The 22750-nt window shown below is 33.1% G+C and overlaps 7 protein-coding genes and 1 non-coding gene across 11 annotated transcripts; all 8 read right to left on the reverse strand.

Annotated features, from left to right (window-relative positions):
• Positions 1-128: 128 nt before the first annotated feature.
• LOC149094759 (nuclear hormone receptor HR96-like) lies at positions 129-1233 on the reverse strand. The gene is made up of 3 exons (XM_089266172.1): positions 691-1233; positions 424-617; positions 129-359 (listed from the first exon to the last, which is right to left on the reverse strand). Exons 1-3 carry the CDS (start codon positions 1192-1194, stop codon positions 143-145), a joined length of 915 nt encoding a protein of 304 aa, XP_089122298.1. The 5' UTR covers positions 1195-1233; the 3' UTR covers positions 129-142.
• A 480-nt stretch (positions 1234-1713) lies between these two features.
• On the reverse strand, positions 1714-4146 carry LOC107370587 (uncharacterized). Its single transcript, XM_089266171.1, has 3 exons — positions 3079-4146; positions 2797-2990; positions 1714-2517 (listed from the first exon to the last, which is right to left on the reverse strand). The coding sequence occupies exons 1-3, from the start codon at positions 4021-4023 to the stop codon at positions 2301-2303; spliced, it is 1356 nt and encodes a 451-aa protein (XP_089122297.1). The 5' UTR covers positions 4024-4146; the 3' UTR covers positions 1714-2300.
• Positions 4147-4627: 481 nt separating this feature from the next.
• On the reverse strand, positions 4628-6302 carry LOC107370592 (uncharacterized). Its single transcript, XM_015938565.3, has 3 exons — positions 5268-6302; positions 4977-5170; positions 4628-4916 (listed from the first exon to the last, which is right to left on the reverse strand). The coding sequence occupies exons 1-3, from the start codon at positions 6213-6215 to the stop codon at positions 4703-4705; spliced, it is 1356 nt and encodes a 451-aa protein (XP_015794051.2). The 5' UTR covers positions 6216-6302; the 3' UTR covers positions 4628-4702.
• A 1184-nt stretch (positions 6303-7486) lies between these two features.
• LOC112539801 (5S ribosomal RNA) lies at positions 7487-7605 on the reverse strand. The gene has a single exon (XR_003083783.1). It is a non-coding gene; the product is annotated as a 5S ribosomal RNA (ribosomal RNA).
• Positions 7606-8044: 439 nt separating this feature from the next.
• LOC112539800 (nuclear hormone receptor HR96-like) lies at positions 8045-11592 on the reverse strand. The gene is made up of 5 exons (XM_025162589.2): positions 10976-11592; positions 10664-10857; positions 8938-10598; positions 8643-8836; positions 8045-8584 (listed from the first exon to the last, which is right to left on the reverse strand). Exons 1-3 carry the CDS (start codon positions 11099-11101, stop codon positions 10382-10384), a joined length of 537 nt encoding a protein of 178 aa, XP_025018357.2. The 5' UTR covers positions 11102-11592; the 3' UTR covers positions 8045-8584; positions 8643-8836; positions 8938-10381.
• Positions 11593-12958: 1366 nt separating this feature from the next.
• Positions 12959-15298, reverse strand: LOC107370589 (uncharacterized). The gene is made up of 3 exons (XM_089266175.1): positions 14171-15298; positions 13898-14091; positions 12959-13820 (listed from the first exon to the last, which is right to left on the reverse strand). The coding sequence occupies exons 1-3, from the start codon at positions 15116-15118 to the stop codon at positions 13553-13555; spliced, it is 1410 nt and encodes a 469-aa protein (XP_089122301.1). The 5' UTR covers positions 15119-15298; the 3' UTR covers positions 12959-13552.
• Positions 12959-22700, reverse strand: LOC107372148 (uncharacterized). 4 transcript variants are annotated; one of them, XR_016197896.1, is made up of 8 exons: positions 22503-22700; positions 21685-22377; positions 20663-21591; positions 20263-20531; positions 18760-19450; positions 18452-18645; positions 17411-18387; positions 12959-13112 (listed from the first exon to the last, which is right to left on the reverse strand). XR_016197896.1 is itself a non-coding variant. In XM_089266177.1 (7 exons), the coding sequence occupies exons 5-7, from the start codon at positions 19378-19380 to the stop codon at positions 18171-18173; spliced, it is 1032 nt and encodes a 343-aa protein (XP_089122303.1). In that variant the 5' UTR covers positions 19381-19450; positions 20263-20531; positions 20663-21591; positions 21685-22377; positions 22503-22689; the 3' UTR covers positions 17350-18170. The 4 variants fall into 4 exon arrangements, 2 of the variants coding, with proteins under 2 accessions (XP_089122303.1, XP_089122302.1); XM_089266177.1 differs by lacking the exon at positions 12959-13112 and having other exon boundaries at positions 17350-18387; positions 22503-22689; XR_016197895.1 differs by lacking the exons at positions 20263-20531; positions 20663-21591; positions 21685-22377; positions 22503-22700 and having other exon boundaries at positions 18760-19924.
• LOC149094760 (uncharacterized) lies at positions 15512-17383 on the reverse strand. Its single transcript, XM_089266178.1, has 3 exons — positions 16339-17383; positions 16056-16249; positions 15512-15991 (listed from the first exon to the last, which is right to left on the reverse strand). Exons 1-3 carry the CDS (start codon positions 17167-17169, stop codon positions 15778-15780), a joined length of 1239 nt encoding a protein of 412 aa, XP_089122304.1. The 5' UTR covers positions 17170-17383; the 3' UTR covers positions 15512-15777.
• Positions 22701-22750: the final 50 nt, after the last annotated feature.

Genomic DNA, 22750 nt, shown 5'->3' on the forward strand with positions numbered 1-22750 from the left:
TGTTATAAGTAGTTGCTTTTTTCAACTTGAAATAGTCTTACGCGTTTAAATAACCACAATAGATGTACATCAATACTTTGAAATGAGATGTAATGATAATGAAAACTTATGGCTATAGTCAGTGCATGTACAGTTTTGGAGTCTACTTGTTATTAATTACATTGATGATAAAGTTTCGTAAAGATCTATGATAACCAGCATCAGAAAAATGAATCGTTTCCCACACAACTTTACTCAGTTCACGGAACTTTTCAACACCAACCATTAATCTGTAAAGATTGTCTGAAGCGTCACAAGGTGATTCGCACACTGACTCTAAATAGCGCTTAAGTAGATAAATGTAAACGTATTGTTCGTGTCTGTGTAAAAAATATAGAAAGATAAGAAATATTAAACCGAGCAATCGCTGCTGATAAGTATTACCTAACTGAATCGGGAAAGTTGAGGTCAACTTGATCAGGATTGAAAATAAGAATCAGACTAATCAAAGCTTCAATAACTTCATCCTTTCTCCATCGATCTGACAATGATTCAATCACAGGAACAGACTTGTCATGTAATGCAAGACCACAAAAAAATAAATCACGTCTTCCGAATCTTGATAACTGGTCTGGGTTCTTGAAGAAATGATCAGGAATAATTAATGCTGTTTCATTAATGGCAGTTGGAAATGGACTAAAAAATACTCACTATCCAGTCATCAGTTGCTTGATTGTATTTTAAAATGAGGTTCAGAGAAGCAACTTCGTAAAATGAGCTGGACATAAGAACAATTTTATCGTTATTACAAAGTTTTCTTAAACTTCTGAGCTTCTTGCAAATGGCAACGAATTTTGCTGGTGACGGATTCGAATGGACTTTAAGTGAAAAATCAGGTAATCTGGTTGGTTCATCATCTTGGAAGGCATTTACCACTTCTGTTAAAAGAAAAGTTTCTAATTGGTCTAAAGATGTTTGGGCAGAATAACAATTCTTCAGCAAACTCAATGGTGAATAATGGACAGATAATATTTTCTTGGCTACTTTTGGATTCCAAGTTTCTGGTTTAACGTTGTCTGTATTCAATGTTATTGTCAACTTGTATCCAAGTCTAGAGAGTAGTAAAGTGTTTGCTCTCAGTTTAACGTAATCATTGTAGGTAAAGTGTTGGTTGGGCTGTAAAGCTTGATAGTCATCATAACATTGGTAATACATAATGTATAATGTTTCTAAGTCTTCATTGTCATTAATATACAAGACTGCAAGACTACTGCTATACTACTTGCAAGACTTAGATTGTTTTGATAGACAATGTTAAACACGAGTTTATTAAGATCATCAGAGTAAATACTATCTGATATCGCGTCGTACGAGTTGATGTAGTCAAGTTCTGATCCAAATCGACGGCAGGTTTTAAGATATAATAGAATCTATCAATATTCAAATGCATCGTATTGGATAAAATGGTAGATTGATCACAGTCAGTGTTATCATTAACAGTGACTTCATGTTGGTCGGAGCTTAAGCAAGTTTTGATTGTATCTTCACTTGACGACAATACTTGCAAAAGCTTTTTGTTTATATTGGACACTTCTGCTTGAGACAACGAAATTATCGAATTGTTGTCTTGTAAATCTTTGGCTTTCATTGATTGACCTGTGGGTGTTTGAAAGAAACTCCAAAATTCACTTAAATCCATTGTATAGCGATTTGAATAATAGCAGAATTAAACTATTAATTAATAAATATTTTAATGACATTACAGAAAAGAAAACAAATAAATTGAAGATTTTTTCTCATTACAAGGTAAAACCAACTATCACTGTTACAATATTTTGTACAACAATAAACAGTTGATTTATGATAAGCATCGTAGCATGTGCACAACTATTTTACGATAAGATCTGAATGATCTTTTCTGCACTTTCCGCTTTTTCTTTTCTGCTTCTTGGATCGAGTTAAGAGTTTTCATTATTATTCCTTATCTCCTTTTGGTTTTTCATCAACCAGAACTTTCTCATCTAATGTGTCAACTGTTGATTATTTCTGGTTATTCATATAATGATTGTTTTGCCAGGACCATTCGATTGAAAACAAAGAATCAAGACTAATTATCGCTACTGGTTAATTATTTGAATTAATTGACTGGACCCGAATCTCGAAACGGAACCATCCAGAGGATCACACAATCGCTAAAAAATTATGAATAGTGCTTCGGCCTTTTGTCAATCGGATCACTACATTGTTTAATACCACCACAAAAGAGCCTTCAAGTTGTTGAATCCATTGAATTGAATGCATCGTATGTACCCTTGCAGAGTCTACTTGTTGTGGATTACATCGATTATCAGGTTTATTAAAGATCTATGATAACCAATTACAACTTCATTCATATGTTTACATGTGATTTCACCCAATTCTCGGAACTTTTCAACACCAACCATTAATCTGTAGAGATTTTCTGAAGCATCACAAGCTGATTCACAAACCGACTCCAAATATCGCTTAATTAGATAAATGTAAACGTATTGTTCATGTCTGTGAAAAAAATATGGATCAGTAAAATTAAGACTTGGTAGAGGGCGCTTTTTTCTGGTTATTTGGGTTCATAACTCGAGAATCACGAATGTTAAAAATACCTTTATTGATAAGCTATACGATCGTTCTCTCTCTCTTCTGACTATAAAATGCTTGAAAGGCTATTTTAAATGGCTAGTAAAACATCAGTGACTCTTGAAGTAACTTTGTGTGTACAAACAAGTGACAAAAAATAAAAATGCTCTACATAATTGCATCCAGAGTGATAAACATGCTAACCTGACTGAATCGGGAAAGTTTAGTCCAACTTGATCAGGATTGAAAATAACAATGAGACTAATCAAAGCTTCAACTACTTCATCCTTTCTCCATCTATCTGGTAATGCTTCAATAGCAAGTAAAGTTGCATCATGTAATAGTCGATTCCAAAGGAAAAAATCACGTCTTCCAAATCTTGATCTATATTCTGGGAGCTGGGAGTAAAACACATGCACGAATAATTAGTATTAACAATAGAAATAATGTCAATATGAATCGTAAATCAAAAATAATAATACTCACTATCCATTCATCAGTCGATTGGTTGTATTTAAAAACGGCATTCATAGAGAAGACATCATAAAATGAGCTGGACATGAGCACAATTTTATCGTTATCACACAGTTTCTTTAAACTTCTGAGCTTCTTGCAAATGGAAACAAATTTCGCAGGTGAAGGGTTGGATCTGAATTTAATGGCGAAACCAGGCAATTCAATTGGTTCATCATCTCGAAAAGCATGTATGATTTCTATTAAAAAAGGTTCAAATTGATCCAGAGGCGTCCGTTCCGCGAAACAATCTTTAACCAGACTAAAAGACGAATAACCAACAGATAATATTTTCTTGGCTACTTTTGGATTCCAAGGTTCTGGTTTATGGTTGTCTGTATTCAATGTTATTGTCAACTTGTATCCAAGTCTGGCGAGTAGTAAAGTGTTTGCTCTCAGTTTAACGTAGTCGTTGTAGGTGAACTGTTGTGTTGGCTGTAAAGCTTGATAATCATCGTGATATTGGTAATGTAGAGTTTCTGAGTCTTCATCGTCATAAAGATCCAAGGCTGAGAGACTTAGATTGTTGTTCGAGATGATTTTGAACACGAGTTGATCAAGATCATCAGAGTAAATACTATCTGATGCCATGTCGTATGTGTTGATGAAGTCCAGTTCTAATCGTTTTGATTGAAACCGATTACCATTTTGAAACTGAAACCGATGACAATTCAAATTTACATTATTTGATGAATTGGTGGACTGATCACAGTCAGTTTTGTCATTGACTTTGTTTTTATCCTGATCCGAGTACAAGCAAGTTTTGAGTGTTTCTTCACTTGGAGACAATACTTGTAAGAGCTTTTTATTTATACTTGACACTTTTGATTGAGACGAATTGTTGTTTTGTAAATCTTTGGCCACCATTGATGGTCTTTTAAATGACTGATAGTAATTCAAGAATTCCTGCAAATCCATTGTGAAACAATTTGAATAAAAAACAATCAAAACCAAATATCATAACGTCACAAAAACTAGAGATTCATTTTTATTACAAGGTAAAACCAACTATCACTGTTACAATTTTTTGCAAGACAATTTGTAATCCATTCAACAATGATAAACACTGTAGCATGTGCGCACCTATGTTGCGATAAGATTTTAATAATCTTTTCTGCACATTTTAATCAATCAAAAGAGTTTCTTCGAAGCCGTTGCGAGATTGTGTATAAGTTGTTGCTTATGTCACTAATAAAGGGTGTTGCTCTAAAACCCGTCAACAGCTAAAAGGTAAATGAGAAGATCCAAGACGAAACTGGTTTCGGTGGTTCGATAAGAAAATGTGATAAACCACTTATCAACCTTTGTGATTAGCTTTTCGCTGGTATTGTCCATCCATGGATTAAGGGGAGTTATCAATTTAATCACAAAGGTTAATTAGTGGTTGATCAAATTTTTCTTATCGAACCACCGAAACCAGTTTCGTCTTGGATCTTCTCATTTACCTTTTAGCTGTTGACGGGTTTTAGAGCAACACCCTTTAAAAAAACCCCAACCATTATAAAAAAATAAAATAACGTCAATAATTTGAGATGAAATGTAATGATAGTAAAAACTTGCAGCTTAATCCATTTGCACTTGTATGCACTTTAAGAGTCTACTTGTTAATTATATTCATGATCAAGTTTTGTAGAGATCTGTGATAATCTGTCTGGCATAAATTGATTAATTCACATAAAATTTCACCCAATTCCCGGAATTTTTCAACAGCCACCATTAATCTGTAAAGATTATCTGAAGCATCACAAGGTGATTCGCAAACTGACTCCAGATAGCGCTTAAGCAAGTGAATGTAAACATATTGTTCATGTCTATAAAAGCAAAATATTGATCAGAAGGATTAAATTAAAGATTATGTAGGTCATAATTACCTAACTGAATCTGCAAATGTGATTCCAACTTGATCAGGATTGAAAATAATAATCAAACTAAGCAACGATTCAATTATTGCATCTTTTTTCCATCGATCTGGAAATGATTCAATAATGGAAACAGACTTGTCATGCAACGAACGATTCCAAATGAATAAATCACGCCTTCCAAATCTTGATCCGTTATCTAGGTTCTTCAAAAAAACACAAGAGTGATATTAGTGATGTTTCCATTCGTTTGGAAACAGTTCGTGTCAAATCAAAGTTGCAAATGAAATAAATAATACTCACTATCCAATCATCAGTTGATTGGTTGTAATTAAAAAGAATTGTCAGGGAAGTGAACTGATAAAACGTACTGGACATGAGAATAATTTTATCGCTATTACGAAGTTTTCGCAAACTTCTGAGCTTCATACAAATGGAGATAAATCTTGCTGGTGAAGGACCCGACCGATTAATTGAAGAATCAGGCAAGTTTTTTGGTTCATCATCTTGAAAAGCATTTACCACTTCTGTTAAAAGTAAAGTTTCTAATTGGTCCAAAGATGCTTGTGCAGGGTAACAATCCTTTACTAAGCTCAATGGTGAATAATCAACAGATATTATTTTCTTGGCTACTTTTGGGTTCCATATTTCTGGTTTATTGTTGTCAGTATTCAATGTTATTGTCAACTTGTATCCAAGTCTGGCGAGTAGAAAAGTGTTTGCTCTCAGTTTAACGTAGTCGTTGTAGGTGAACTGTTGGTTCGTCGGTAAAGCTTGATAATCATCATAATATTGGTAATATAATGTTTCTAAGTCTTCATTGTCATTAATATCCAAGACTGCAAGACTTAGATTGTTTTGATTGACGATATTTAGCAAGATTTTATCAATAGCATCAGAGAAAATGCGATCTGATATCGCGTCGTACGAGTTGATGTAGTCAAGTTCTGATCCAAATCGACGGCAGGTTTTAAGATAAAATCTATCAATATTCAAATTCAAAGTATTGAATGAATTGGTGGATTGATCACAGGCATTGTTATCATTAACAGTGTTTTCATGTTGGTCCGAGTTTAAGCAAGTTTTGATTGTATCTTCACTTGGGGACAATACTTGCAAAAGCATTTTATTTATGCTTGACACTTTTGACTGCGAAAACGAAATTATCGAATTGTTGTCTTGTAAATCTTCGGCTAACATTGGTGGACTGAGATGTGGTTCACAGACACTCAAAAATTCACTTAGATCCATTGTAAAATTATTTTGAAAAACAGAATAACATCAATAAAGTTGCATTCTGATTAAAATGTAAAACCAACAAGCACTGTTCCAATTATCAATGATAAACACGAAAGATTAATCACATTGTAGCATGTGCACAATTATTTTTTGATAAGGTTTCAATTCTGTTAACTTTTTGAATCGAGCCAAGAGTTGTTCCTATCAACAAGAGCGGGTCTAAAAACGTTTGAGCAAATATTTCAGCAACCCATTGCCTGAAACTCAATTTGTTTTCGTGTGATACCAGGTGTGGCACGAGTCAGTGGCAAACGGTTTTTTAAATTATTAATTATCTTGGGCTTAAATTTGATACCATATTTAAAGTGAACACCCTCACTGGCATAACGACTTTACGAAACTTGTTAATCGTTGTAATTATAAATCAAAAATTTTCTCTGATCGAAGGTTTTTGTTAAAGTTAAAGTTGAAACGTCAATGTCACTTTTTTCAGCTGTAGAACCAGATTTCATTTCAATTTTAAGCTTTTATGTTGACGACACGAGTCACATCTCTCATCGGTTTTATCATGAAGAAGTTGAGTCTTTCAAATTTGTAAAAAATGTTATAAAATGTTTTCATGTAGAAGATTTGCAACCAGTCATGATGGCGGGATTCTCTAGTTTTTAAAAGTATAAATAACATGCAAAAACATAGTTGGTTACCTAATAGATTCAGAAATTCAAAAGAGTAAAATTCAAAAACAAAAACTAAATTGTAATAGAGCTGATAGTTTTGCGAATATTTATATTCGAATCCTCATTCGAATATTATTTTTTACTCGAATACTCATTTGAATATCCGTCGAATATTCGCATGTGATTAAAGCAAGAGAAAAACCATAAAAAGTTAACAAAAACTACTCAAAATTGGACAGAAATTGGTCAAAAAACCTGTAAAAATTTCAAATTCACTAAATATTCGAATACAAGTATTCGATTATCTGAAATACTCGAATAATATTCTATTCGCGTTAAAAAATATTCGAATAATCGAGTATTCGAATACTCACTATCAGCTCTAAATTGTAAACTGTGCATCGTCTATTGCCATTGAAAACGTTTCTACAGAAATCCCTGGTCTTTCTCATCATACTTTTACTTTTACTAAAATGAATACAATTGATCAAAGCACCATTTCGTTGCGAGTTATCAAATTGAGATATTTTGTTGTTGAACATCTCTATTCATGCTTTATAAATAGATGAAATTAACGCATCAGAAAAAGTTCAGTAAAAACAAAAAAGTCTACAACACCGGGGGTTCCCAAGTGGTCTCCCTCCCAAGTACTAACCCGGCCCGAAACTGCTTAACTTCGGAGATCGGACGGGATCCGGTGTTTTCAGTCTGGTGTGGTCGTAGACGATGACCAGGTGCTTAAAGTAATATAAAAAGTATAAAAATTCACTTTTTTCTCTTTTCAAAAGTTACCTACAAACGCTCATCAAGTCAATAGATGCAAGAATATTCAAAGTGATTAAAGCTAATGGGTCACAGATCGATTATTAATTGTTTTTAATTGCTGTCCTCATAATTTTTGCCATGCGCAAAACTGATTTTCTCAAATTTTCTTTATTTTTTTAAGTTAAAAAACGTAATTTTGCACAAACTTTCAATTGATACTGACTATAAAACAGCTAGTCATTTCACCGAAAAATTATTCAAAAAAACTACTGTCCTCAAACTTATTGCCAGCAGTGTATAAAAATTCACTTTTTTCTATTTTTTTCGAAAAAAAAATTCTAAAATTTACTGTGACTAGTGTTTGGTTCATTGCACTTGCATTCAAAGCTGAAGCATTGATTGAATTGATGTAGACATTTAATGAACTAGTCGAGCTTTTTCGAGATACGCCCATTATGATCATTTCATGTAAATTTCAAGTCTATTGAACTGTAACTTAAGAGTTCCAAGAAATAGTTTCACTATTGACTTTGACACCTAGTATGGCAGTTAAGATTGTTGCAAGATTGTCCAACTTTACAAGGTAGGGCTTGGCGTTTTAAGATGTTGCATACAAGAATAATTAAAATAAGCGCAGCCGTTATAATAAAATACATGTAACATCAATATTTTGAATTGATATGTGCTGATAGTGATTTTTTGGTTGAGTCAATTTACACTTTAGCCTAGTTGTTAATTACATCAATGATCAAGTTTTGTAAAGATCTATGATAACCCGCCTCGAATAAATTTATTGATTCACATAAAATTTCCCCCAATTCCCGGAATTTCTCCACAGCCACCATTAATCTGTAAAGATTATCTGAAGCATCACAAGGCGATTCGCAAACTGACTCCAAATAACGCTTAAGCAAGTGAATGTAAACAAATTGTTCATGTCTGTAAAAGCAAAATATTGATCAGAAGGATTTTAAAGTATTATGTCGGTCATAATTACCTAACTGAATCTGTAAATGTTATTCCATCTTGATCAGGATTAAAAATAACGATAAGACTAATCAAAACTTCAACTACTTCATCCTTTCTCCATCGATCTGGAAATGATTCAATAACAACCACAGACTTGTCATGTAACAAACGATTCCAGATGAATAAATCGCGTCTTCTAAATCTCGATCCATGAGCTGGATTCTTCAAAAAAAATCAAAAATAAATAATTAGTGATATTTCCAAAGGTTTTTAAAACCATTCTCGCTCAAATCTAAGTTGGGAATGGACTAAATAATACTCACTATCCAATCATCAGTTGATTGATTGTATTTAAAAACAACAGTCAGGGAAGCGACCGCATAAAATGAGTTGGACATTAGTACAATCTTATCGGTATTGCATAGCTTTCTTAAACTTCTTAGCTTCCTACAGATGGAAACAAATTTTACTGGTGACGGACCCGTTTGGACTTTAATTGAAATATCAGGCAAGTTAATCGGTTCATCATCTTGAAAAGCCTCTACCACTTCTGCTAAAAGGAAAGTTTCTAATTGGTCCAAAGGTGTTTGTGCAGGGTAAAAATCCTTCACTAAACTCAATTGTGAATAATCGACGGATAATATTTTCTTGGCTACTTTTGAATCCATGTTTCTGGTTTATCGTTGTCTGTATTCAATGTTAGTGTCAACTTGTATCCAAGCCTGGCGAGTAGTAAAGTGTTTGCTCTCACTTTGACGTAGTCATTGTAGGTGAACTGTTGTGTTGGCTGTAAAGCTTGATAATCATCATAATATTGATAATATGTTTCTGAGTCTTCATAGTCATTAGTGTCCAAGGCTGCAAGACTTAGATTGTTGTGGTTGAGGATATTAAACACGAGTTGATCAATTGTATCAGAGTAAATACTATCTGATGTCGCGTCGTATAAGTTGATGTAGTCAATTTCTGATCCAAATCGACGACAGTTTTTAAGATAGAATCTATCAACACCCAAATTAACAGTGCTTGAGGAATTGGTGGATTGATCACAGCCAGTGTTATTACATGACTCATTGTTTTTATGTTGATCTGAATACAAGCATGTTTTGATTGTATCCTCACTTGGTGACAATACTTGCAAAAGCATTTTATTACTTGATTGAGACAACGATATTAGCGAATTGTTGTTTTGTAAATCTTTGGCTACCATTGGTGGGCTTGTAGGGGGTTGACTTAAATCCAAAAATTCACTCAAATCCATTGTAAAACGTTTTTAAAAAATAGACTAACATGAATAAATTGAAGATTTATTCTGATTAATAGGTAAAATCAACAAGCACTGTTACAACTATCACAGATAAACACGAAAGATTAATCACATTGTAGCATGTGCACAATTATTTTTTGATAAGATTTCAATTATCTTTTCTGTACACTTTTTGAATCGAGTCAAGAGTTCCATCCATCGACACGAGAGGTTTTAAAAACAATTTATCAAATAATTGGAAATAATTGTTATAGTTCAACACAATTGATTAGCGACAAAAAATTCACAGCTTCACCTTTGAAATTGTAAAAAGAAAAACCAAAGCCCAATTCTTACGTTCGTTAGAAGCCATTGCCTTTTCGTTTGTTTTATTAGATAGTCTTCCTAATTAGTAGTTTTCTTTCAGTGTCACAGATTTTTCACAATACATGTTATATTTTATCAATTGATTGTTTTCGTTTTTTCTTTGGTTGGCTCCAGTTTATGTGAACTTTTAGAGTCTACTTGTTATTGATTACATCGATTATAAAGTTTTGTAGAGATCTGTGATAGCCAGCCTCGAATAAATTGATTGATTCATACGAAGCTTTACCCAATTCCCGGAATTTTTCAACGGCAACCATTAACCTGTAAAGATTGTCTGAAGCATCAGATGGTGATTGGCAGACTGACTCCAAATAGCGCTTAAGCAGGTAAATGTAAACATACTGTTCATGTCTGTGTAAACAAAATATCGAAGAGAAAGTTTAAACAAAATATTGCAGAATGATGTTCATAATTACCTAACTGAATCGGGATAGTTGAGTTCAACTTGATCAGGATTGAAAACAATTATCAAACCGATCAAAACTTCAACTACTTCATCCTTTCTCCATCTATCCGGGAATGATTCGATAACAGGAACAGTCATATCATGCAATGAGCGATTCCAAATGAATAAGTCACGTCTTCCAAATCTCGTCCCATAATCTGGGTTCTTGAATAAAGAACAAGTAGTAAAAATTAATTATATTTCCACAGGTATCTGAACAATCATTCCTCATTCATACAAAACCATTCGAATCAAAAATGAAAATAAACTAAATAATACTTACTATCCAATCATCAGTTGATTGATTGTAATTGTAAACCCGATACATAGAATTCACATCATAAAATGAGTTCGACAGAAGAACGATTTTATCGTTATTACATAGTTTTCTAAAACTTCTGAACCTCATGCAAATGGAAACAAATATTGCTGGTGGGGGACCACCTTTGATTTTGAGTGAAATGTCAGGCAAGTTAATTGGTCGTTGATCTTGAAAAGTATTCACCACTTCTGCTAAAAGGAAAATTTCTAATTGGTCCAAAGGTGTTTGTGCAGGGTAAAAATCCTTCACTAAACTCAATGGTGAATAATCGACGGATAATATTTTCTTGGCTACTTTTGGGTTCCAAGTTTCTGGTTTATTGTTGTCTGTATTCAATGTTAGGGTCAACTTGTATCCAAGTCTGGCGAGTAGTAAAGTGTTTGCCCTCAGTTTAACGTAATCATTGTAGGTGAAGTGTTGGTTGGGCTGTAAGGCTTGATAGTCATCACAATATTGGTAATAAAATGTTTCTGAGTTTTCGTAGTCATTGAGATCCAAAACTGCCAGACTTAAATTGTTTTGATTGACGATATTGAACACGAGTTGATCAATGGTATCAGAGTAAATACTCTCTGATGTCAATTGACATCAGAGACTTAAGTCGTATAAGTTGATGTTGTCAAGTTCTGATCGCTTTGATCCAAATTGACGGCCAGTTTTAAGATGAAATCTATCCAAATTCAAATTTAAATTATTTGATGAAATGAAGGATTGATCACAGTTAACGTCATTATTATTATTATTATCAATTGGGGACAATAATTGCAAAAGCATTCCATTAACAGTTGACACTTTTGATTGAGACATCGACATAATCGAATTGTTGTCTTCCAGATCTGTTTCTTTAATTGCTGGACTTGTAGATGGTTGATAGAAATTCAAAAATTCACTAAAATCCATTTCAAAGCAATGTGAATAATAGTGAAATTAAATATAATAATGTCACATAACCTAAATAGACTAGAGATTTACGTTGATAAAGTCAACTATCCTGTTTCTTTGTAATACAATTATCCATCCAACTATAATAAACACCACAGAGCATTATATTGATCTTTGATAAATACTGTTGCATGTGTTCAATCACTTTTCGATAAGACTTGAATTATCTTTTTTGCACATTTGTTGAATCGAGTTAAGAGTGTCAAAACCGATGGGTTTCATTATTATATCTTTGTCTCCTTTTGTTTTTTTCAATCAGCCTTTCTCATCTATTGTGTTAACTGTTGCTTCTTTTCTGGTTATCCACTGACATTTCCCCTAAGATTGAAAATAGAGAACCAAGAATAACAATAGCCACTACTAATTAATTCACTCATTTATAATAGACTTGACTGGACCTGGATCCTACCCTGACAAAATATGTATAATACTTTTTCGTGAATTGGTTTAGAGCAGGTTTTAAACAGAATAAATTCACCAACTCATGTTCCACTTTCGGATTGAAATGTTATACTAATAAATGAATTGTTTGATCTCCCACAAAGGCTTTTTTTACACCACGTCTTTGAATGAATCCAATGCGTATTTGAGCTTTTACGGTTACATCGATTTTCAAGTTTCGTAAAGATCTGTGATAACCCGCCTCAAGTAAATTGATTGCTTCACACAAAACTCTTCACAATTCCCGGAATTTTTCAACACTCCCATCAATCTGTAAAGATGCTTTCACTTTTTGATGCTTCAGACAAGCATCAAAAATTAATTGTTGGACTGATCACAGTCAGTTTTGTCATTGACATTGTCTTTATGCTGATCCGAGTACAAGCAAGTTTTGGGTGTTTCTTCACTTGGAGACAATACTTACAAAAGCATTTTACTCATATTTGACACTTTCGATTGAGCCAACTACATCATCGAATCGTTATTTTCTAAAAATACCGCTTCCATTGACGGACTTGTACATGTGTAGATAGTTGACAGTAATTCAAAAATTGACTCGAATCAATTGAAAAAAATTTTAATAATAGCAAAATTAAAAATGAACAGTAATAACAGAATCAAACCAAACACAACAATGTCACAAAAAACAAGAATAACATGAATGAACTGAAGATTTATTCTGATTGCAAGCCATAACCAACTATAACTGTAACACCTTTTTCTTTGTAAGACAGTTACTATTTGCTTTCGCACATTTGGTTGAATCGGATTAAAAGCAAAGTGGGTGGACTAGTGGCTTTCATTAGTACATCTGTATATCTTAACCTTCTTTTGTTTTCATTAATCTGAGGTTTCGCGTCTATTGTGTTATCTGTTGATTCTTTTCTGGTTGATCTTACAATAATCGTTTAACAAGAACCATTTGAACAAAGAATAAACGTAAATTATTATCGCTACTGGTTAATTATAATTAATTTTTGCATTTAACTTGACTTGTCTCGACACGAGGATCACACTGAAATATGACTGATGTTTTGCTTTTTTGTGATGATAATTGAACCGGTGCAAATTTTCAACAAGATCAATTCATTAACTTATGTTTCACTTTCGAATCATAATGATAGTGAAAAAATATTTGAGCCAAACAAGAGACTTTTAAGTTGCCATGTCTTCGACTTTATCCAGTGCACTTTTTGAATCTACATTGTACTTGCCATTCATTACATCAATGATCAAGTTTCGTAAAGATCTATGATAACCAGGCTCGAATAAGTTGATTGATTCATACGAAGCTTTGCCCAATTCCCGAAATTTTTCAACAGCCACCATTAATCTGTAAAGATTGTCTGAAGCATCACAGGGCGATTCGCAAACTGACTCCAAATAGCGCTTAAGCAGATAAATGTAAATGTATTGTTCCTGTCTGTGTAAAAAAAGTATTGATCAGAAGGATTAAATTGAAATTAAATTAACAAATCGCAAAATGATGATCATAATTACCTAACTGAATCAGGAAAGTTAAGTCCAACTTGATCAGGGTTGAAAATAATGATCAAACTAATCAAAACTTCAACTACTTCATCCTTTCTCCATCTATCTGGGAATGATTCAATAACGGGAATAGTCATATCATGTACTAAACGATTCCAAATGAATAAGTCACGTCTTCCGAATCTTGCTCCAAAATCTGGGTTCTTGGATAAAGAACAATTACTAATAGTTATTGATATTTCCACAAATATGTGTGCTAAAATGAGCTCTTAGAGGACTTACTATCCAATCATCAGTTGCAGGATAATAATTGAAAACGACAGTCATGGAATGCACATCATAAAACGAGCTAGACATGAGCACAATTTTATCGTTATTACATAGTTTTCTGAAGCTTCTGAGCCTCCTGCAAATTGAAATGAATTTTGCTGGCACAGCTTTCACTTTAAGTGAAATATCAGGCAAGTTAATTTGTTCATCATCTTGAAAGGCATTTACCACTTCTGCTAAAAGGAAAGTTTCTAATTGGTCCAATGGTGTTTGTGCAGGGTAACAATCCTTCACTAAACTCAATGGTGAATAATCAACGGATAATATTTTCTTGGCTACATTTGGATTCCAAGTTTCTGGTTTATCGTTGTCTGTATTCAATGTTATTGTCAGCTTGTATCCAAGTCTAGAGAGTAGTAAAGTGTTTGCTCTCAGTTTGATGTAATCATTGTAGGTGAAGTGTTGGTTGGGCTGTAAAGCTTGATAGTCGTCATAATATTGGTAATAAAGTGTTTCTGAGTGTTCATTGTCATTGATGTCCAAGATTGCAGGACTTAGATTGTTTTGATGGACGATATTGAACACGAGTTGATCAATAGTATCAGAGTAAATACTCTCTGATGCCGCATCGTATGAGTTGATGTAGTCAAGTTCTGATCGCTTTGGTCTAAATCGACGGCAGGTTTTAAAATGGAATCTATCAACATTCAAAATTACAGTATTTGATGGAATGGCGAGTTGATCACAGTCACTGTTATGATTGTTTTTATGTTGATCCGAATACAAGCAAGTTTTGAGTGTATCTTCACTTGGGGACAATAATTGTAAAAGCATGCTTTCAATACTCGACACTTTTGATTGAGACAACGAAATTATCGAATTGTTGTTTTCCAAATCTGTTTCTTTCATTGGTGGACTTGTAGATGGTTGATAGAAATTCAAACATTCATTAAAATCCATTGTATAACAATTTGAATAACAACACAATTAAACCAAATATAATAACTTCACAAAAAACAGAATAACCTAAATGAACTAGAGATTTATTTTGATTACAAAGTAAAACCAATTATCCTATTTTTGTAAAAAAATCATCCATTTAATCGAGATAAACACTGTAGCATGTGCACTGTAGCTGTTATTTTTTGATAAGATTTCAATCATCTTTTCTGTACATTTTGTTGGATCGAGTTTCTCCACTCAACACCAGAGTTTCATTATAAATCTTTATCTGCTTTTTCATTAACCAGACCTTTCTCGTCTATTGTGTTAAGTGTTGCTTCTCTGGTTGATCTTATAATTATTGTTTCAGAAAGAACATTTGATTTAAAACAAATCATTGCTATTGATTAATTATTTATCTATAACTAGCTTCATTGAATCTGAATCTTGAGTTGGAATAGTTCAGAAGATAACACTATCACTCCCAAACAGTGAGTGATTTTCCGTTTTTTCGAGAATAATAATTGGTCCGACACAAGTTTTCAATAAAATCAATTCCATAACTCATGTTTCAATTCGCAATTGAAATGCAATGATAGTGTATACAATGTTTGATCTCACACAAGAGCTTTTAATACACCAAGTCTTCGGATGAATCCATCGCGATTTTGAGCTTTTTACTTTTTAATAACATCGAAAAAAATTTTCTGTAAAGATCTGTGATAACCAGGCTGGGATGAATTTATTGATTCACACGCAGCTTTACCCAATTCCCGGAATTTTTCAACGCCCACCATCAACCTGTAAAGATTGTCTGAAGCATCAGAAGGTGACTCGCAAACTGACTCCAAATAGCGCTTAAGCAGATGAATGTAAACGTATTGATCATGTCTGTGTACAAAATATCGATCAGAAGGATTAAATTGAAGTATTGCAAAATGGTGATCATAATTACCTAACTGAATCGGGAAAGTTAAGTCCAACTTGATCAGGGTTGAAAATAATGATCAAACTAATCAAAGCTTCAATAACTTCATCCTTTCTCCATCGATCTGGAAATGATTCAATAATGGGAATAGCCATATCATGTAATAAACGATTCCAAATGAATAAGTCACGTCTTCCGAATCTTGTACCATATTCAGGACACTTGAATAAAAAACAAGCACTAATCATTAGTAGGCAGAAAACAATGGAGATGAAAATTGACATTGATCGAAATACTAAATCACACTTACTATCCATTCATCATTTGCAAAGTCGTATTTTAAAATTACATTCATAAAAGCGACATCATAAAATGAGCTGCACATAAGAACAATTTTATCGTTGTCACAATGGTTCTTTAAACTTCTAAGCTTCTTGCATATGGAAACGAATCTTACTGGTGAAGGATTCGTTTTGCATTTAATTGCAAAATCAGGCAAGTTAGTTGGTCCATCATCTTGAAAAGCATTTACCACTTCGGCTAAAAGGAAAGTTTCTAATTGGTCCAATGACGCTTCTGTCGGGTAACAATTCTTCACCAAGCTTAAGGGTGAATAATCGACGGATAATATTTTCTTGGCTACTTTTGGGTTCCATATTTCTGGTCTATTGTTGTCTGAATTCAATGTGATTGTCAACTTGTATCCAAGTCTGGCGAGTAGTAAAGTGTTTGCTCTCAGTTTAATGTAATCATTGTAGGTGAATTGTGCGTTTCTCTGTAGAGGTTGATAATCATCATAAGATTGGTAATACGTCTCTGAGTTTTCATAGCCATCAAGACCCAAGGCTGAGAGACTTAGATTAGTGTGATTGACGATGTTGATTACGTATCGATCAAGATCATCAGAATAAATACTTTCTGATGCCGTGTCGTATAAGTTGATGTAGTCAAGTTTTGATCTCCTTGATCCAAATCGGCGGCTAATTTTATGGTGGAATCTATCAACAGTTAAATTTACATTATTTGATGAATTGGTGGACTGATCACAGTCAGTTTTGACATTGACTTTGTTTTTATCTTGATCCGAGTACAAGCAAGTTTTGAGTGTTTCTTCACTTGGAGACAATACTTGCAAAAGCATTTTATTTGTATTTGACACTTTTGATTGCTGCAAAGAAATTATCGAATTGTTGTTTTTTAAATCTTTGGCTACTATTGGTGGACTTGTAGATGGTTGATGGAAATTAAAGAGTTCACTGAATTGTATAAAAATTAGAATGACAGAATTAAACCAAGCACAATAACGTCAAAAAAACAGAATAACATGAATAAACGGAAGATTTATTCTGATTGAAAGTCATAATCAACTAAAACTGTAACACTTTTTTCTTTGTAAGACAATTATCCATTCAACTACGATAAACACCAAGGATTAATTACATTGATCTTTGATAAACACTGTCACATGTGCACAATTATTTTTTATAAGATACGAATAAAGTTTTCTACACATTTGGTTGAATCGAGTTAAGAGCAAAGAGTAAAGCAAAAGATTTAGCAATCAATAAGAAAGAAATGAAAGTTAAACTTATAAGCACTGAAGGTTAATAGCGAATAAAAACTAAGAAATGATTAAAAAATAGGTGATAAAATCTTGATACGCAGGCATCCTGTGGGTATATGTTTAATTTATGGATGCACGATATTATGGATTAATATCTCTCCTCCTTTAATCACTAGCTAAGAGTCTCTTCTACCAACACAATCTATCCAGGACGGGTTTCACCCGATGGTTTCATGTAATATACATGTATCTTTGCCTCCTTTTGTTTTTGCATTAATCCGACGACTGTGTTATCTGTTGCTTCTTTTCTTATTAATCCTATGATAATTGTTTCACCAAGACCATTTGATTGTAAACAAAGAATCATTTACTTGACTTGAATCTCTGCGCGGAACGATTAAGAAGAGCACATTGGAGAATGCTTCGCTTTTTGTGAATAATTGGCCAATAAGTTATCAACGAAGTCAATGCATTAACTTGTCCCATTTTCAAATCGAAAAGTAATGGTAGTGAAAAAACAAGAGACTTTTAGGTCGCCGAGTTTCAGACTGAATCCAGTTTATGTGCACTTTTAAAGTCTACTTGTTATTCATTGAATCTATGATCAAGTTTCGTAAAGATCTATGATAACCAGCTTCGAATAAATTGATTGATTCACAACCAACTTTACCCAATTCCCGGAATTTTTCAACACCCACCATCAATCTGTAAAGATTGTCTGAAACATCAGAAGGTGATTCGCAAACTGACTCCAAATAGCGCTTAAGTAGATAAATGTAAACATATTGTTCATGTCTGTGTATAAAACATTGAACGGGAGGATTAAATTATACCATTGCAGAATGTTGGTCATAATTACCTTACTGAATCGGAAAAGTTAAGTCCAACTTGATCAGGGTTGAAAATAATGATCAAACTGATCAAAGTTTCAACTATTGCATCTTTTCTCCATCTATCTGGAAATGATTCAATAACAGGAACAGTCATATCATGTAATAAACGATTCCAAATGAATAAGTCCCGTCTTCCGAATCTTGTTCCATATTCAGGACACTTGAATAAAGAGAAAGCACCAAAAGTTATGTTTCCATAGGAATAAAAACAATGCTCACTCAATAACAAAAACCGCCCAGATCAACAGTGAAAATATAATAAAAAAATACTTACTATCCATTCATCAGTCGATTGAATGTAATTGTAAACGAAATGCATAGAGGTGACTTCAAAAAATGAGCCAATCATGAGAATGATTTTATCTTTAATACATAGTTTTCGGAAGCTTTTGAGTCTTCTGCAGATGGTAACGAATTTTTGTGGTGAGGGACTCGTATGGACTTTAAGTGAAATGTCGGGTAATTTGATAGGTTCATCGTCTTGAAAAGCATTTACCACTTCTGCTAAAAGGAATGTTTCTAATCGGTCCAAAGGCGCTTGTGCAGGGTAACAATCTTTTACTAAACTCAATGGTGAATAATCAACGGATAATATTTTCTTGGCTACTTTTGGATTCCAAGTTTCTGGTTTATCGTTGTCTGTATTCAATGTTATTGTCAGCTTGTATCCAAGTCTAGCGAGCAGTAAAGTATTTGCTCTCAGTTTAACGTAGTCGTTGTAGGTGAACTGTTGTGTTGGCTGTAAAGCTTGATAATCATCGTGGTATTGGTAATGTAGAGTTTCTGAGTCTTCATCGTCATAAAGATCCAAGGCTGAGAGACTTAGATTGTTGTGATTGACGATGTTAATTACAAGTTGATCAAGAGTATCAGAGTAAATACTATCTGATGTCATGTCGTATAAGTTGATGTAGTCAAGTTCTGATCGCTTTGATCCAAATCGACGGCAAATTTTAAGATGGAATCTATCAACATTCAAATTTACACTATTTGATGAATTGGCTGATTGATCACAGTCAGTGTTATTATTACATGCATCATTGTTTTGATGCTGATCCGAATACAAGCATGTTCTGAGTGTTTCTTCACTTGGAGACAATACTTGCAAAAGCATGCTATTAATACTTGGCACTTTTGATTGAGACAACGATATTATCGAATTGTCGCTTGCGAAATCTGTTTCTTTCACTGGTGGACTTGTAGATGGTTGATAGAAATTCAAAAATTCACTCAAATCCATTGTAAAACAATTTTAATAATTGCAAAATTAAACCAAATATAATAACGTCACAAAAAACAGAATCACACCAATAAACTGAAGAGCTATTCTGATTACAAGATAAAACTAACCAACACTGTAAATATAGTCATCCACCAAATGATGATAAAGACTGTAGCATTGTCTCAATTAATTGTGATCTGATTTTGAATTGAGTTATCTTCATAAAGGGTGTTACGGATAAAAAATTACTTTTATCTTAAAAATGATATCTATGAAGGCGAAGATGACAAAGATAAAAATGTGGTTTGACCATAGGGAAAGACATTTCGTCGTTTCTTTTCTCTTTCTTCGCATTCTTATCTTTGTCATCTTCATCTTCATAGATATCATTTTTGAGATAAAAGTAATTTTTTATCCGTAACACCCTTTACAATCTACTGAATTGCGCTAACAATTCAGAATCAGTTTTAGACAGTTTACCAATCATTGATATAAATCTATGTGTGTTTGACACTTATTGGTTAATTGATTATATGATCATGATTATAAACTTACTTTTATTCGATGAGTTAATCAAAAGATCGACTCTTTTCTTTCTTAAATTAATCAACGCCAAAACGAAGCTAATTGGACTTGAAAAACCATTGCTTCCATTGAAAAACGTAAGCTAAAGTTATCTAATTTCATCCTATTCCAATAGAGATAATCAATTATTGAAGACGAGTGTTCAGTTGATTAACCTTTGATTGATATGATCCAAACTATGGGTTGTTATTGTGACAAATTACCATTTCTGCGACTACTGATCGTTTGGATCCCAAAAGCTAAATAATCAAGTGAGTAAACAAAAAAAATGGTGAACGTGAGTGCATAAATCAAACAAGACAAATTAAAATTTAACAATAAGAAGTGAATGTTAATCATGTTGATTTGAAAGATAAAGCACAAGAATTACCATTTTTGTTCAGACGATGATTTTCCAATGATTAAGATGAACGTGACTATTTGATTGACTGTTGTCAATTGCCACACTCTTCATAATAACAGTCAATGATTGAAATTGAAAGCATATGTTGATGAGGCTCCAATTTTTAACGATTTCAACAGCCATTTGATGAGAATGAAAATCATTAGTGTTGTTCTTGTATTACACTTATCAGACAAGAATCTGAAATCATCTTATGATCATTTCAAGATGTTTAATTGATTGCCAATTTAACCAGGGATCCATTTGTAACCGGAGATTGGATACAATTGTTGGTTGCTTGTTTATCAATTGTGGTTGATTGACAATCAAAGTTGGTGTGTATTTGAAAAACATTGATTTGACCAGCATTGACCTAGTTGAAACACACACAATTTATCATGATTAGCTCATCACGATCAATCCTGATAATTGGGTCCATCCTGATTTATTGTGATCTTGTTTATTAATACAAACAAAACCAAACAACACACGATTCTGTTTGTGTTTGGCTGATTAAATCAATCAAAGCTAATCACAAAGTACACAAAAATCCATAGCTTTGAGTGATGGCAATACAAAATGGGTGATTTGGGTGATCATCGAGATTGGGGCGCTTGTTCCAGGTAGATAACCAGATTTATGGATTTAATTTAAACCTGACAACTTGATAGTCTCTCGTTAACATTGATTATCTGGAGCGATTAAAGGTGACAATTTGGTTATGTAATGACCAGAGTGAGCACGGTGAAGCGACATCCAGCTTTTACATAAAAAACCAAGCAGTATACAATGTAAATTGATAATTCTTGATGAGATGAGTTCTTCTGCTGAAAGTGCTTTTATTTCAAGTATCAGCCTCACACTTTTGGAACTTCTCCTAATTTTTGTCGATCGTACCTTTTCCATATAATGATAAACTGTCGAAGAAATGAGAATTAGAAATTTTAGATGCAGACTTGTTTCTCAAATTAAAATTTTTTAGGACAAAACTCAAAAAATAGCAAACTTACTTGATGAATTGACGAGCAGTCATTCACATTTCAATGATCAATATAATGATGAAATTAATAGGTGAAGATTAAAAATCACAAAGGCAAAACCACCAATATAGATACAAATCAACCTTTTGCCTACAATCTGCAGAAAGTTGCCAAAAAGATGATGGATTAATTGAAGCATAATCCATTGATTAGATTGTAATAGTATTGACAATGAAACAGGCAACCATTTGATAATAAGCAAAGAGTAAGGTAATAAGCTTATGATTATTAAACGCATAAACATGTGTCTCATGGTTAGCAACCACAAAAACAAGCATCAGCTAGAGAGTGCTGAGATGAGACATGATAATAAACTGGTAACACTCGGGTAATAACATTTCAACAGTAAAGTGTATTTTCGATTAACATGAATAATTTGAGCGTTTAACCGAATCCAACTGCTAACACATTTTAATAGATATTTCCAGATTAACATACGATAATGACCTTGGATTGGTTGTGAAGATTTTCAATTCAATTTTCAAATTGAGTTAAAAAAACGGTCAACACCAAGAAAACCTTCATCAACAGCATAACAAGGTTGTAAAGATCAGAAGATAATGTTGATGAAGTTAAATTCAAATTGATTTTGAAAGTAATAATCACTGATGGATGGAAATATTAACCGGACAGTTATTCAATCACGACAACCGGGTCAATAATCTGTTCGTCGAGGTTAAAAGTCGCCATTAAAGTCATCATTAGCAATCGATAAGTGAAGAAACAAAAGAAGAAAATGGAAAACAGTTAGAAAACGAAAAAACCAGTTAATACAGAAAAAAACTTACCAATTGCCGATAATTAATAACACCAATAATAACAATCATAATATAAAGTGACACAATTAGGAAAACACGATGAAAGTTGAGACTGATCAGGTTTGATAATTACAATTATTTTTAACTGTTAATTCTTAAAATGATTAAAAAATAGAAAGTTCAAACAAAAAATTAGGAACTGATTGGAAAAAGGCAAAATAGACACACAAAAAGACAGATAATAAGAAAGGGAAAAATAGAGAGGAACAAAGAGAAAA

This window comes from Tetranychus urticae, chromosome 1 (assembly GCF_039701765.1).
Source record: "Tetranychus urticae isolate SD_2017Ah chromosome 1, NJAU_TeUrti_SD_1.0, whole genome shotgun sequence".
Classification (NCBI taxonomy): Eukaryota; Metazoa; Arthropoda; class Arachnida; order Trombidiformes; family Tetranychidae; genus Tetranychus; species Tetranychus urticae.